This window comes from Centroberyx gerrardi, chromosome 17, assembly GCF_048128805.1.
Source record: "Centroberyx gerrardi isolate f3 chromosome 17, fCenGer3.hap1.cur.20231027, whole genome shotgun sequence".
Lineage (NCBI taxonomy): Eukaryota > Metazoa > Chordata > Actinopteri > Beryciformes > Berycidae > Centroberyx > Centroberyx gerrardi.
Window position 1 is genome coordinate 20,411,340 of NC_136013.1, and position 13,409 is coordinate 20,424,748.

The 13,409-nt window shown below is 40.8% G+C and overlaps 2 protein-coding genes across 3 annotated transcripts; both read left to right on the forward strand.

The window, feature by feature from the left end:
- Window positions 1–567: 567 nt before the first annotated feature.
- On the forward strand, window positions 568–5,611 carry LOC139921262 (G-protein coupled receptor family C group 6 member A-like). Of its 2 annotated transcripts, none has more exons than XM_071911461.2 (6): window positions 568–783; window positions 1,356–1,644; window positions 1,747–2,607; window positions 2,730–2,942; window positions 3,025–3,142; window positions 3,247–5,611. In XM_071911461.2, the coding sequence occupies exons 1-6, from the start codon at window positions 590–592 to the stop codon at window positions 4,386–4,388; spliced, it is 2,817 nt and encodes a 938-aa protein (XP_071767562.1). In that variant the 5' UTR covers window positions 568–589; the 3' UTR covers window positions 4,389–5,611. The 2 variants fall into 2 exon arrangements, with proteins under 2 accessions (XP_071767562.1, XP_071767563.1); XM_071911462.2 differs by having other exon boundaries at window positions 3,226–3,347.
- Window positions 5,612–8,106: 2,495 nt separating this feature from the next.
- pcare1 (photoreceptor cilium actin regulator 1) lies at window positions 8,107–12,920 on the forward strand. The gene is made up of 2 exons (XM_071911448.2): window positions 8,107–11,471; window positions 12,803–12,920. The coding sequence occupies exons 1-2, from the start codon at window positions 8,107–8,109 to the stop codon at window positions 12,918–12,920; spliced, it is 3,483 nt and encodes a 1,160-aa protein (XP_071767549.1).
- The last annotated feature ends 489 nt before the right edge of the window (window positions 12,921–13,409 follow it).

Genomic DNA, 13,409 nt, shown 5'->3' on the forward strand with positions numbered 1-13,409 from the left:
CCGCCCCTTTACCCTTTATCTAGGAAAAATATACTTGAATAATTAAATCCAGGCAGTATTCCAATTTAAAGTAAATTGTCTCTCTGAACCCTTCTCATAAAGCTGGCCGGCTTGAAATTAAAACAATGCATCATTTTTCTAAGAAAAAGAAAAGGCAGCATATTTTTATTATTTTTTTTAGCAAAGTGCCCTACAATGGGAATATTCAAGCGAAGAATAATTAAATCCCACTTAACTAAACTACTCACAGGAGTGCTGTACATCTTTGAGTGGATTTATTCATTCAAGTCATGATAAGGAATCATAAAAATATCAAATACCAGGTTGGACTTACTTAAAATGATTGGAGTCCTATGGAGACATTTTCAATAACCTGTAAGACTAAAGGATAACATGGAAGCAAAAAAAAACAATCAGGTGGGAGGTTTCTAATAATCTGATATGCATGCCATTGAACTTGGCTTGATATCAAGCAGGTAAGGGTGTGGTGAAGAGGGTAGCTCTGCCTATGAAAACAGAGGCTTGGTTGACAAGTTGACAATATCCTCGTTGGCTCACTTTGTGAAAGAAAAGCTTTCCACCGTGCATAATGTTACCTTGGGTGAATTGGTACATACTGATTGCGAGTCTTCTCTTGGACTTGGGGTCCTGCTGTGATTACTCTGAGTCTACATGTGGGGCAAGACGTCCAGGGGACATTGTGATTGGAGTGTTAAGCCCCTGCCATGCTAAAGTGGAGACCCTGGACAAGCGAATCCAGCCAGAGAGATTCAACTGCACAGAGTAAGTCGATACCAGTTCATACTTCAAAGTTTATACCCAATGTATTGTATACAGAAAGAAAGGTCCAACCGCAGTGACAAAAGGTACAACACTGTACCTTGTATTCAGTGTACATGATAGGGAAGATACACCGATATCTTTTGAATTAAATCAGGACTAGGCCGTAATAGCTAATATAATAGAATAGCTAAAATAGAGGATTTCAGTTATTTTCACAAACAAAGCAATTTGGTTATTTCTGGACTATAGATTCCATAATTTAGATAATTGATATGACATACTGTATGTATTAAAAGCCTAGACTAACCTGCAGATATATGTACTTGACACCATTAGTGGCAAGTGTAATTGTGATGTAATTCTCCTACATTCATTATTACAGATTGAAATTAATATCACATTTAGTCCTGGAGTGTTAAACATTCTCTACAAAACTGGAATTGTTAATTTCATGCTTGACTAACTCCAGGACTTAATCTAAACCATTAGAGAGAAACACTGTTAAGAAATACTGTAAATTCAAATAGATACTTTTCTGTGAGTACTTTTTTTTTTTTTTTTTTCCTATCTAGGTTTGATTTACAATCATTCGTGCGGACCTTGGCTATCATCCACACTATTGATACAATCAATGACTCTGGCTTTCTGCCTGGCATTCAGCTTGGCTATGTTATCTGTGATACATGCTCAGATGCCAGCAAGGCCATCCAAAGTGCTGTGCACATGTTATCCATCAACAATACCATGTCGATCCAGTGTGACCTTATAGAGCGCCCATTAGTGAAGGCCATCATCGGGGCACGCTACTCAGAAGTATCCATTGCTGTGGCCAGGCTTCTAGGTCTCAATATGGTCCCTCAGGTGAGCATAAGATGTTGTAATTGTATTTTGTGTTAGCAGCATACAAATTAGAGACACAATATGAACCAACCATAAGTCTTCACACTTTCTTCTTCCTTGCAGATAAGCACCACATCGTCTGTAGCAACTCTGGATGATAAAATACGTTTCCCATCCTTCTTGCGCACCATACCTAGTGATGTACACCAGACCCGAGCCTTGGCCCAGCTCATGGCACACTTTGAGTGGAACTGGGTGGGTGTGGTGTCAGGGGATGATGACTATGGGAGGGTGGCTCTCCAGAGTTTCCTAAAAGATGCTCAAGATGTACATGTGTGTGCTGCCTTTCATGAGGTCCTTCCTCATTACCTGGGCCACAGCGACAGCGAACGGCGGATCCAAGAGGTAGCAGAGCAAATCCAGTCCTCTAAAGCCCAGGTGGTCCTGCTCATCCTGAAGCGGGAGCTGGTTGAAAAGCTGTTTGAGGTGATGATCAGGAAGGGAATCTCCAGGACCTGGATCGCCAGTGATTCCTGGTCCACGTCTCGACGTTTGGCTACAATGAAAGGGATCAATATGATTGGAGACATCTTTGGGCTTAGGTTCATTTCAGGTCAAAACCCAGGGTTCAAGCAATTCCTAAAAAATCTTACACCAGGCCCAGGCGCTGTCAATAGGTTCATTGAGGAGTACAAAGATCTCAGGTTTGGGTGTTCTCCAGAAATACAAAAACACAAGGACTGCCTCAATAGCAAACCTGCTGCCCAGTGTCCTTTGCCAGGCTCTCTGAAGTTGAAATCTGAGTTTGCCTGCAAGCTACCTGATCCTCAAAAAGCAAATGATGATTTTCTGACACATGCGGTGGATTTGAGCATGGCATACTCTGAGAAAGTGGCCACATGGTCAATTGCTCATGCCCTACGAGCTCTTCTCAAATGCAATCACTCTATTTGTTCAGGAGAGAGAAACCTTCCACCTTGGAAAGTAAGAGAAATTGAGAAGTTATTTCTTATAAATTACAATTTACATATTCAGTTCTAGTTTGTACACGTCTATTTTAATTACATTTGAATTTGATATGCCAGTTATGCCCTAATTTGTTTCAGCTTCTCCAAGAACTGAAGAAGATTAATTTCACCCTTGACAAAAGGCAGTTTTTCTTTGATGAATATGGCAACTTTGCAAGTGGCTATGACTTGATCAACTGGGTGAGGAGGAGAGATGGGAGGTATTTTGAAGTTATTGGAGAGTATAACGTGATGAAAAGTGTCGTGGAGATCAGTGCAGCAAGTATAGAATGGGGAACTCCAAACAAAACGGTAAGAGTAATGCCTGCTTCTATTTCATGCTACCACAATGGGATTTAATAAAAGTTAATAAAAGAAAAATTGTCTTTGTTAGATTCCTGAGTCAAAATGCTCTGAATCCTGCCCCCCTGGAACATCAAAGAAAATCTCCATGATATACTGCTGCTACAACTGCAGCAAGTGTGAAGAGGGAACATATACTAATGTTTCAAGTGAGTACATAACAATGTCTTTTCCATTCTTTGTTGCTTCTTGTTCTGTGATTTTATAATGATGGAAATGTTGCCTCTTATAGATTGATACATCTTTTTTACAGACCTTCAAAACTGCCTGATATGTCCAAATGGAACCTGGTCTTTGAGAGGTTGGAGTGAATGTCAGCCAAGGACAGAAACCTACTTCAGATGGAATGAACCCTTTGCTATTTCCTTGCTTGTCGTTACTGGGATAGGATTTATGCTGCTATTTTGTGTTCTGATTATTTTTCTATATGGTCGTCAAAGTGTTGTTTTCAAAGTTGCAGGTGGAAAACTCTGTTATGCAATGATGGCTGGGCTGGTGGTTAGCTTTGGTGCAGTGGTCTTGTTTGTCGGCAGGCCCAACGATCACATTTGCAGATCTCGTCAAACCATGTATGGCCTTGGCTTCACACTGACTGTCTCTTGCATCTTAGTCAAAGCTTTTCGCACATTCCTTGCATTCCTTATGGACAGAAATCAGCAGCATATGCTGAACAAATTTTATAAACCCGCTGCCATCATTGTCTGTGGTACAGCCATTCAAGGGCTTATCTGCCTTTTTTGGTTGATCTTTGATTCCCCAAAGCTTGAGGAGCGCATCAAGAGACAAACCATGGACATTGAATTACAGTGCAATGAAGGATCTAACTGGGGCTTTGGCATCATGCTAAGTTACATTGCTCTTCTTGCTGCCATCTGCTTCATTCTTGCCCTCAAAGGTAGAAAGGTTCCCCAACGCTTCAATGAAACAGGCTACATCATCTTCAGTATGATCATTTACCTTTTTGTCTGGATCTGTTTTATCCCTATATATGTGACAAAAATTCAACAGCGCTCAGTTGTCCAGGCGTCTGCCATTGTTGTCTGCAACTTTGGCATCATTTTCTGTCATTTTTTGCCCAAATGCTACATGATCCTCTGCAAGAAAAAGAAAGATGTAAGTAGGCTGGCTTACCTGAATAGTGTACGCAACTTTTCAATCACCAGCATGAACAAAGTACTGCCAGATATCTCTTTGGACTCTGGAGAAGGCTCTTTGGACATAGTGATTTCACCACATAATTCAGTAATGACCATTAATTCTGCTGATTCTGGAGCAGTCACTCTAGACTTTCCCTCAGCCTCTGATTCAGCACTCCAAAAAGTAAACAAATCAAGTAATACTGGCATCTTTCCATCTCCCCAAATTAGGCAAAGGGCACGAACAAAGTCCCTTTGAGGTGCTAGTCCACAATTTACTTCAGGCTGTTCAGTTCCAGAAGAAAATGCAGAAGGTGATAGAGCATCTTTACAGTATAAGTGTAAATTTGTTATGGTAGCACAGCATTAGCATTAGCGCTTGTGGTGTAAGATAACTTTAGAGGCATTTTTTTCTAACATCTTAAAAAATGTTAATGTTTAAGCCAAAGACTATCATAGCTCTCAGCAAGTAATAGCACAATGCTATCTTAAGCTAATGTTGGCTTATGTACTGTAGTTGCAATAACATTGGTTTTCATTTTTTATCACGTCATGGTGATGACACGATGGCACTTTTTATATGTCTTCTTGAGCTGATGAATCGATTAATCACTAGAATAATCGTCAGAATAACCGATTATCAAAATAATTGTTGTAGCCCAATACAGGTTTAGAAGACCAACATTGAAAGTTGGTATTTTGGCACAACTTGCCCCAAGATAGAGGTAACTTGTTTTATTCCAACAAAAGTACAATGAACAAAGTGACACAACTTTCTTGTCCTTTTCAGTCCTTTCACTAGGGCCTTTCCAGCATACAGGGTCAGACAGTCTGTGTCTCCATTCTATCTCTTCTGAGAATCACATTCTAACAACATACTTGATGTTTACTTCAACATATGGTGGTAATTTCTCTCACATTCAAAAGAATAGAATACACAACTTAGAATAGAATAGAATAGAATGATCTTTATTGTCATTATACTCAGGTACAATGAAATTTTGCCTGTCTTCTCTTGGTGTAGTTAAAAATAAAACAAATAAATAAAAGCAGTAGTAAAAGCAGTAATAGCAGCATAATGTTACGAAAGACTTTAAAAATAAAAGGCACTAGTTAAATTAAATTTACACATTTACAAATTTACAAAGGTTGAATGTTATAAATAATAATAAATAGATGTTAAATCCTTGTGTTTATAAATTGTGTCTGTGGTAGCAGTCTCTGAGGGTGGAGGTATGTATGACACAGTCTTTGATATGTGTGTGTGTGTGTGTCACAACAGCTGTCATGTGAATACAAGGTTTGTGCAGTGAGTGAGGGGGTGTGTGTGTGTGTGTGTGTGTTGACTGTAATTTCTCATAATTTCAACATTGTAATAATGTAAAACATCATTCAACATAACTTTTGTGTTTGTGTGTACAGGCAAGTGTAATTCTAACTTCTGTTACCTTGCCAGTGAATGAATAAACTTTCCTTCTGACACTTCCTTGTCGGCTGTTTTTAGATCCTCCAACGGGGCTGAACCCTGTTTGTTCTGCACTTGTACTCTCGTGCATAATGATATAGCCTATGCTCTGAAGTATTAGGAAATACCACTTGAGCACGTATTTGTGTTTAAATTAACTACATTTTAATAGAATGTAAATGTAATTAGATTTGTTGGTAGACTCTACAGTTTTATTTTCATTTAGTACAGATTTCTCCTTACATATATTTTTTATTTTAATTTTGGAAGTTAGTAGCTTATGTCAATATGGATTTTATTTTGAAAATTCTGACCTGAATCAAGTCAATGGTGCACAGTGTGCATGTTACTACAGTACCACTACACTCCCACACTTTGCTGTACTTGAGTCATTGTTTTGAAAGCTTGTTTGAGGGCTCATCATGCTCAGAACCGCAAAGAGTATGAGCCATTTTCAAAATACAAATTACTAATCAGTGTTTTGTTTTTACTAACAATGTTGAATGGATGATGTTTAATAATCGTTGCAGTCCTAATGATGTCACAGGTCAGGTCTTGGTTCACTGGTGTATGGTTTTAGGAAAGGTATTCATGTTCATAGACTGTCCTAGAACAGGGCTTCCCAAACTTATTAATGTTGAGATCCAAAAACAGATCATCTATACTTTAAACCATAGTGCCCCATTTAATAGAGATTTTGTCCCAGGGAGCTGAAATGGATTTTGTTGTCTGTCTATGCTAGAGATAGGATTAGAGAAAAACCTGATCGAAATAGTTTTTCTATATACTACTTCACAGTGTAATCTTATAAAGAATGAAATAAGAGTGAAATTAAACCTCTCATAGGAGGGTCCTTGGACCCCAGTTTGGGAACCCCTGTTTTAGAACAAAGGAATATCTTATCTTGAGTAGTATTCCCCTTTAAATCTGCAGTAAAAGATCATCCTGGAAATACAATGACTGTGAAGACATTTGAATTGCTTTGTGTATTAGGCTATGTATGATGGCTTTACCTGTTGATTGAGGTATTCAATAATCAGCTGACACAGGCTATACAAACAATAGTCAGTACAGTCACCACGTCTCTGGGATTTGCAAAAAACAACAACATAATTGTCTCCTTTTCCCTAACTCTACTGGTTCATGTATTATCCTCACACTTGCCATTGTGATATTTTCTTGAAAGACTGGAAAAGAGTCTACCGTAAAAGAAACGACTATGCTCTACTCCTTTCTTGGTATTTTATTACCAGTGTCTTCTCAGCAGAGGTGAAGGTTAAGCACAATTCACTGTGCCAAGTTATTTTAAAGCTTGCCTCACTGTCCCAATGAACTGACACTGTATATAGAGACGTTAAAGAAGATCAGCAAATCTGATCCACCAAAAACAACTTAGAACTGCATCACAAAGATAGATTGGGCATGTACTTGTTTATAGAAAATATGTCTAATGGCACCAGCATTATAATGCTTTAATATTAAAATGAACACTATATGAATATATTAGAATATATTAATATTATTTTAAAAAAAAAATGTTGTGCAGACATCAGTGTCTGTGGCAAGACATTAATGGCTGACTATCATACACTGCACTGAAAGTGGATAATGATTCTGATATTTTACAGGACAATTTTTTTGTTTATGTTATCCATGTGAAATCATGTCACAATAACAGAGATGGTACATATTCATCATAACTAGCCGATGGATGATTATGTATGTCTCTTTTGCTTTCTCTCTCTCATTCATTCTCTCCCTCTCTCTTTTTTATGCCTGTGAATAATGTAATGGCTGCCCTTCCCTTTATTATTCCAAATTGTTGATAGAATGTAACTTTGAAAGGGCAACTATTGGAGAATGTTCTCTACAGTGAAAATAATACATTTGAACTAACAACTACAGGAAACACTTTCACCTTCATTACTGAATTTATATGTTGAACAATATTTTTGTTTGCTTTTGGCAGCATTCTTTTTTTTTTTGCTTTTGGCAGTAAAATGGTCCAAAGGGCTAAATAGGGAGATATTGTTGTGCAGGCTATAAAAAGCCACCTGAGACCAGCCCTCATTACCTAAATGAGCTTATGGTCTTACAAGTAGGTGAGTTGTGCTTTAACGTGACATATGTGCACACTGAGGAGTTCACTGAAAGCCTCACTAATCCTTTCAGCTGCTTGTCCTTTGCGAGGTAGAGAAGGATGCGTCTCAGAGCATGCAACAAGGAAATATATCATAAATAAACATGACCACTCATCTGTGGATTTATTTTGCCTATCTATGATAGGTAGAAGAGACTTACAAGATGGATTTATCAATATTTTGTTTTGGGTAACATGCTCATGTAACCCTTTAGCTTGTCAGACTCAACAACCTCAGCCATCTGAAAATGACAGATACAGCAGGTAGCTAAGGACCCTTGCCTTTGTTTTTGAATCATTTACGGCACGTTCTCCACTGCTGTATTCGTGGGACTAAGAGGACATAAACATCAACTATTTGAAGCATCTGAAATGGGCTGCTCACCATCTAAGGGTAATAATTTTGGGACTCAGGGTCCCTTCAGGAGGAGCAGAATGCTACCGCCTGCGACCCAAGACGGTCCCAGAGAGTCTCCGTCTGAAGATGGAGGAAGTCGGGATACCACAGGATCAACACATGGGGATACAAAGGAGAGGAAGGCAGCTGGGCAAACCCACTCATTGCAGAGGGAGGCTCATTTGACACCGCAAAAAAAGATATCTTCTGCATCTGAGCTGGCCCCAGAAGCGGTCAACTTGGATAAATTAGGGAGTCAAGGAATGGACAACAACACAGTGACACAGGTAAAAGAGAAACATGGGGACAAGCAGGATATGACAGACAAAAAGTCTGGCAGGAAGCCAAAGAAAAATAACAGAGGTATTAAACCGGTAAAAAAGAAAGAGAAGGAAAAAAAAGCCCCACTCTCAGAGCAGAAAGTGGACTTCCCAGAACCTTTGGTAAAGGCTCACCAAGCTGCTTATGCCTTTTTGAATCCTAGCATAAATAAATATGACATTCTACTAGGACTTTTGGAGCAAGCAACCCAAACTCAGGTTTCTGTGCAGCCTATGGTTGCTTTCATGGCTCTACGCTATGAGGGAATCATTCGGGGGCTGGAAGAAATGGCAGATGAAGGAGAGAAACTTCTGAAAGAAAATGGTGAACATCTTGCTTGGCCAAGCCAAATGAAAAACCTCTCATCTTCTCCACCTCTGAAGTCTGGCTCTGCTAATATTGAGCCCCCGCCGGATTTGTTGCAGCAGCTGCTTCAATATACCACACAGAGAATGCGGAATGTGGGCCAGACTGTTGGCGGAATAGGGGACTCTGCTTTGGAGGAGGCAGTTGAGTACTTTGCCTCTGTCTCAGAGCTTTTAGAGGAAAAACTGAAAGTCAAGCGTGCAGTAGAGACCAGGCTAATGCAACTCTTGACTCGCATTGAAACAGCCTCACTGCGAAAGCCTGGGCCAGAGGATTCTGCTCTCTTTAGTGAGGACAGTGGTATAGGGGCTGAAAGTGAATCCCTCGCTGGATCTGAAAGACGCCATAGACGAGAGAGTTGTGAGTCCACTGGTACAAATAGAACTACTCCTTCTAGTCCCCTGGGATACAACACCATGAATATGAGGCAAGGAGCCTCAAGGCGAAAGTTTACAAGCCAAATGAGTCCTAGTGTCTCCCTCAACTCAATAGATTCTACATGTACCATTATGGCTAAGGAACAAAAAGACTCAGAGTCACTGCTGGGATCAGTCTCCTTAGATGATGGGGAGGAAGATGATGATGATGATGAGATGGATGGAGGTGTGGGAGACAGGCAGGTGGGTTTTAGAATGCGATCACATTCTTCACCTGTTCAGCCTGACCAACAGCATCGACGCCTACCATCAAAGCGCATAGAGAACCCTCAAAATGTAGAAATGACTTTGAAAATGAAAGACGCTATAAGTGGCAGGATACAGTTTGTCCCATCACTGCATGCTAGTGCCAAAACCAAAATAGTGGACAGCCCAAAAACCAGTAGACGCCAATGGACAGAGGATGAGGAACGATCCCCAAAGAGACCTCAGACAGCAGCACCTATTCGGCGGGCAGCAGTAAAAAAGACCTCAGTGTCCAAAGAGCGACGCTCTCGGTCAGCAGAATCTCTGCGGAGCAAAGCTGAAGATCCTACTCTGCTTGAATTAGAAAGAACCCAGAAGGACTTAAGTCAGAGGCTAGATAGGATGAGCAAAGGCAGGGCAGGAGGAAACACCAGAATAATTGCATCTAAACAAAGTCATGGAAACTCTCCAGCACAATCCCCAGCAATAAATCGTATACGCCCCTCACTAGAGAGGAACAACAATCCTCAACCAGTTAAAGACAAGGCAGGCCTTATGAGGCGCAACAGTAAAGAACAGGAAGTGACCAGTGATATGGAAGAAGATAAGAAAAAGCGAGATAAGAAAACATCCAAGGGTCCTATGAAAGCCACCCCACCCCCTAGCCCTCCTTTATCATCACGACCATCTTCAGGCCTTTCCAGAGGCAGGAATTCGGTCAAAAAACTGATCGATACGTTCAGTCAAGGTATAGAGGAACAAGAGGGTCACAAACTTTTGGGGCCTCTCAAAGGTGTGCGGAAGTGTGGTGTTCCTGTGTTACCTGGTTTAGGAAATGTAGAAGCTGTGCTTAGTACTGGGATAACCAGCTGTAGACGTGAATCCACATCATCTGACAAAACTGATGATTTAGATATGGATAGTCTTCCTCCACCTCCACTGGAAGTATTAATGGACAATTCATTTGAAAGTGCCCAGAGTCCTCCAGCTGGTGTAGCAGATGATGGGGCTACAAAAGGGGGAAAGTCACCTGTTACAAAGAGGGCTGTGGTATCGCAACGACTGAGGGCCTCTGTTCAGTCTGTGTCAGTGCTGCCAAGCAAAGGGAGTCTGCCACAAGGTTCCAAGGTTATTTCCCCTGCCAGAGCTGATCAACGAGACACTTCTGCTCAGTCAAAGATCAACCCACCAGATGTTCAGCCAGAGATCGATCCAGAAAAAGAAAAGGCCGTCTCTCTCTACAAGCAAGCCAGAAAGATCATACACCTACAGCACCCTTCAGACTCTCATTTGGGTACAAAGCCATCTCCCAGTCAAGCAGAATCAACAAAGGAACAAGATGGTGGATGCCCTCCAGTGCCTGGACCTAACACTACAGTGTCTACAGTGCCTCCTTCTTCAGCAGTCAGTAGCCAACCACCTGCCACCCCACCCATGTCTAAGGCACGAACGCTACCATCCACACCTTCTACTCCAAGCAGCTTACATCGAAGACTTCCCAGTCCCCTCACCTTCAGAAGGCAGCCTACCCCACCCTCTTCAACCAGTCCCCCTTTTAGCCGGAAACTCCCCACCCCACCAGCAGTTCAGAGGAGACTACCTAGCCCACCTGTTGCAAGGCAGAACATTTTAAACTCAAACTCAGCCTCCTCCTACTCTTTCAAGGCACCGTCTCCACCAGCATCACCAAAAGTACAAAGATGGTCAAGAGAGAACAGCAGTGAAGAGTCATCTATTTCTCGGTTGATCAGTAATGCACGTTCTGTTTTCTGCCCTGCATCTCCATCTCTGTTTGAAGCCCAGCCTTGCCCAGTGCCCCGACCTCCCCAAGCATGGACCTCTACGGGGGTCTCTGTCCTCCCACGTCCTTGGGGGAATCGTGGCAGGTTTCCTGTATCTGTTCAAGGACCTCAACCTTACATCCGCCGCAGCCATTCAGACCGAAGGCCCAGCCTGAGCATGCCTCCACGATCACCTTGCATCTCAGTGGCTCAGACTTGTGGGAGTGAGCCAGCAATAAGTACACAGGGGTGAGTGTTTCTATGTTACACATCCCAGATCTTGAAATAAATTATTCCATTCAAACAATCTGCAGCACAAGATAAATACTGCACAGCTTCATAATTCTCTTTTAGTGGGTTTAGTATTCCAAAGAACGTGAAGGCTGTTCACAGTTCACTCAGAAAATGATTCAGAGGCACTCTAATAATTCTCAGTCACTCTCTCACTGTTCTGCTGTCTGTCTCTCAAAAATGGCTGACAAAAATACACATTACTTATTTTTGTGTCACACATCAGTCAAAATTACCTAGGCAGACACCGTTCATTTCTCCAAAACATTGAGATAAATCAATCAAAGCCTACTGCATCTAGCTACAAAGGTGAACAGAGGATTTAAACAGCAGAGCCACAATGTCATAAAATGAATCTGACTATCCGACTATATACACAACATAACAAATCTGTGTGCTTAACATGACTATGTCTGCTGAGACATGACTATGTCTACTGAGATACACAAACATAGTTGCCACAAATATCTTGTTTATAATATTTACTGAGACCGCTGATTTGAAAATGCTGTTATTTGATTATCATTCAACGATCTTTGATGCCAGCCCAATTCCCAGACTCACACTGACTGAAAATTGACTTGCTCACAATGAAGACTGAAAGTAGGTGGATTTGAATTAAAGGAGTGTCATCATGAGACTGTTGTATATAAATGGTGGCAGATAAATAACAATAACTGAATTATATAATTCTCTATGTGTTGAGTTCTATCTTGTACATATCTAACCATTGCTGCATTTAGCACTGCATGTATTGTTTTCTCGGTCCCTCCCGGAATATGCAAAATCAATCAATCCCCCTGTTTCCTGCAAAAAAACACAGTTAATTGTCTTTTTAACTCAAGTGAAAGTGAAATCAAGCGCTTTTGGTCACAATAATCTCAGTAAAACTCCACATTGTGCTGGATGGGCTCATGTTTTCAGTAATGCTGCAACAACTTTACTAATAATCAATAACAAACACTTTCCATTCTCATAGGAATCAGATTAGGGTTTGTCTTTTTGAATTGACTGTGTAACAATTATTCATCTGATTATTATTCAGCACATTAAACCTACAATAATTTTGACTTCAGATGAATTTCCCCAATTGAGTGTTTCCTAATCTAAAATTAGGGTTTTGTACATCTATTATGTCTTTCATTATATGTTCCAGTATGCCGAAGCAGCTGACCATAACTACTCTGTTACTCGACTGGTTAATCTTGTTGACGCACACTAACTGGCACAGATTCACCTGGCCCACCTCCCTAATCTCTCATGACCACATCTTCCCTTCATTCTCATAGGCTGGAGGATGAACCAACCAGGATGGATGAACTGTGGAGTAGCCAATCAGATCTCAGAGCTACGCCACGCTCTGCATCACACCCGGACCTATGCATTGTCGGCCAGGCCTTGCACTGAGACTAATGGGGCCGATGAAGGACCAGTAGGATTATGGATTAGCAGGCCTCACCAAGGATTTAAGATGATGGCTTTTATTCCACTTGGAAGAGCTGAAGAGCTAATTCAATCCACTTTGCTGGGGGAACCACACCCTCCATTGTTTTTTTTTCATGGAACAATGTGTCTGTTTGTATATTTCAGAGTGTGTATTTATATGTTTGTTTCTGGGAGTGTATGTGCATCTGTGCATATGTATGCACTTAATGCATGTGCGTAAACATGTTCTTGCATTTGCCTGTGCATTCAGAAAACTACATGTAACTGCTCAGTTTAATGTTTACAATATATTGAACTCACCACTTGGCGTCACAAAAGGATTATAGATTGTCAATTTAACACATTGTAAAGACATCAGCATTTCAATCATTAACAGGGCTCATTTAAATTCACTTTCAATTCACTCAATTCTGGAAGTACATCTTGATAATTCAAATATTCAAACACCTT

Excerpts from the sequence above, each read along its gene's own strand:
- pcare1 (XM_071911448.2), top strand. The coding sequence starts at position 8,107 with ATGGGCTGCTCACCATCTAAGGGTAATAATTTTGGGACTCAGGGTCCC. Across the intron at positions 11,472-12,802 it reads CCAGCAATAAGTACACAGGG|GCTGGAGGATGAACCAACCA; the intron begins GTGAGTGTTTCT and ends TCATTCTCATAG.
- LOC139921262 (XM_071911461.2), top strand. The coding sequence starts at position 590 with ATGTTACCTTGGGTGAATTGGTACATACTGATTGCGAGTCTTCTCTTG. Across the intron at positions 1,645-1,746 it reads GTCTCAATATGGTCCCTCAG|ATAAGCACCACATCGTCTGT; the intron begins GTGAGCATAAGA and ends TCTTCCTTGCAG. Across the intron at positions 3,143-3,246 it reads AACATATACTAATGTTTCAA|ACCTTCAAAACTGCCTGATA; the intron begins GTGAGTACATAA and ends TCTTTTTTACAG.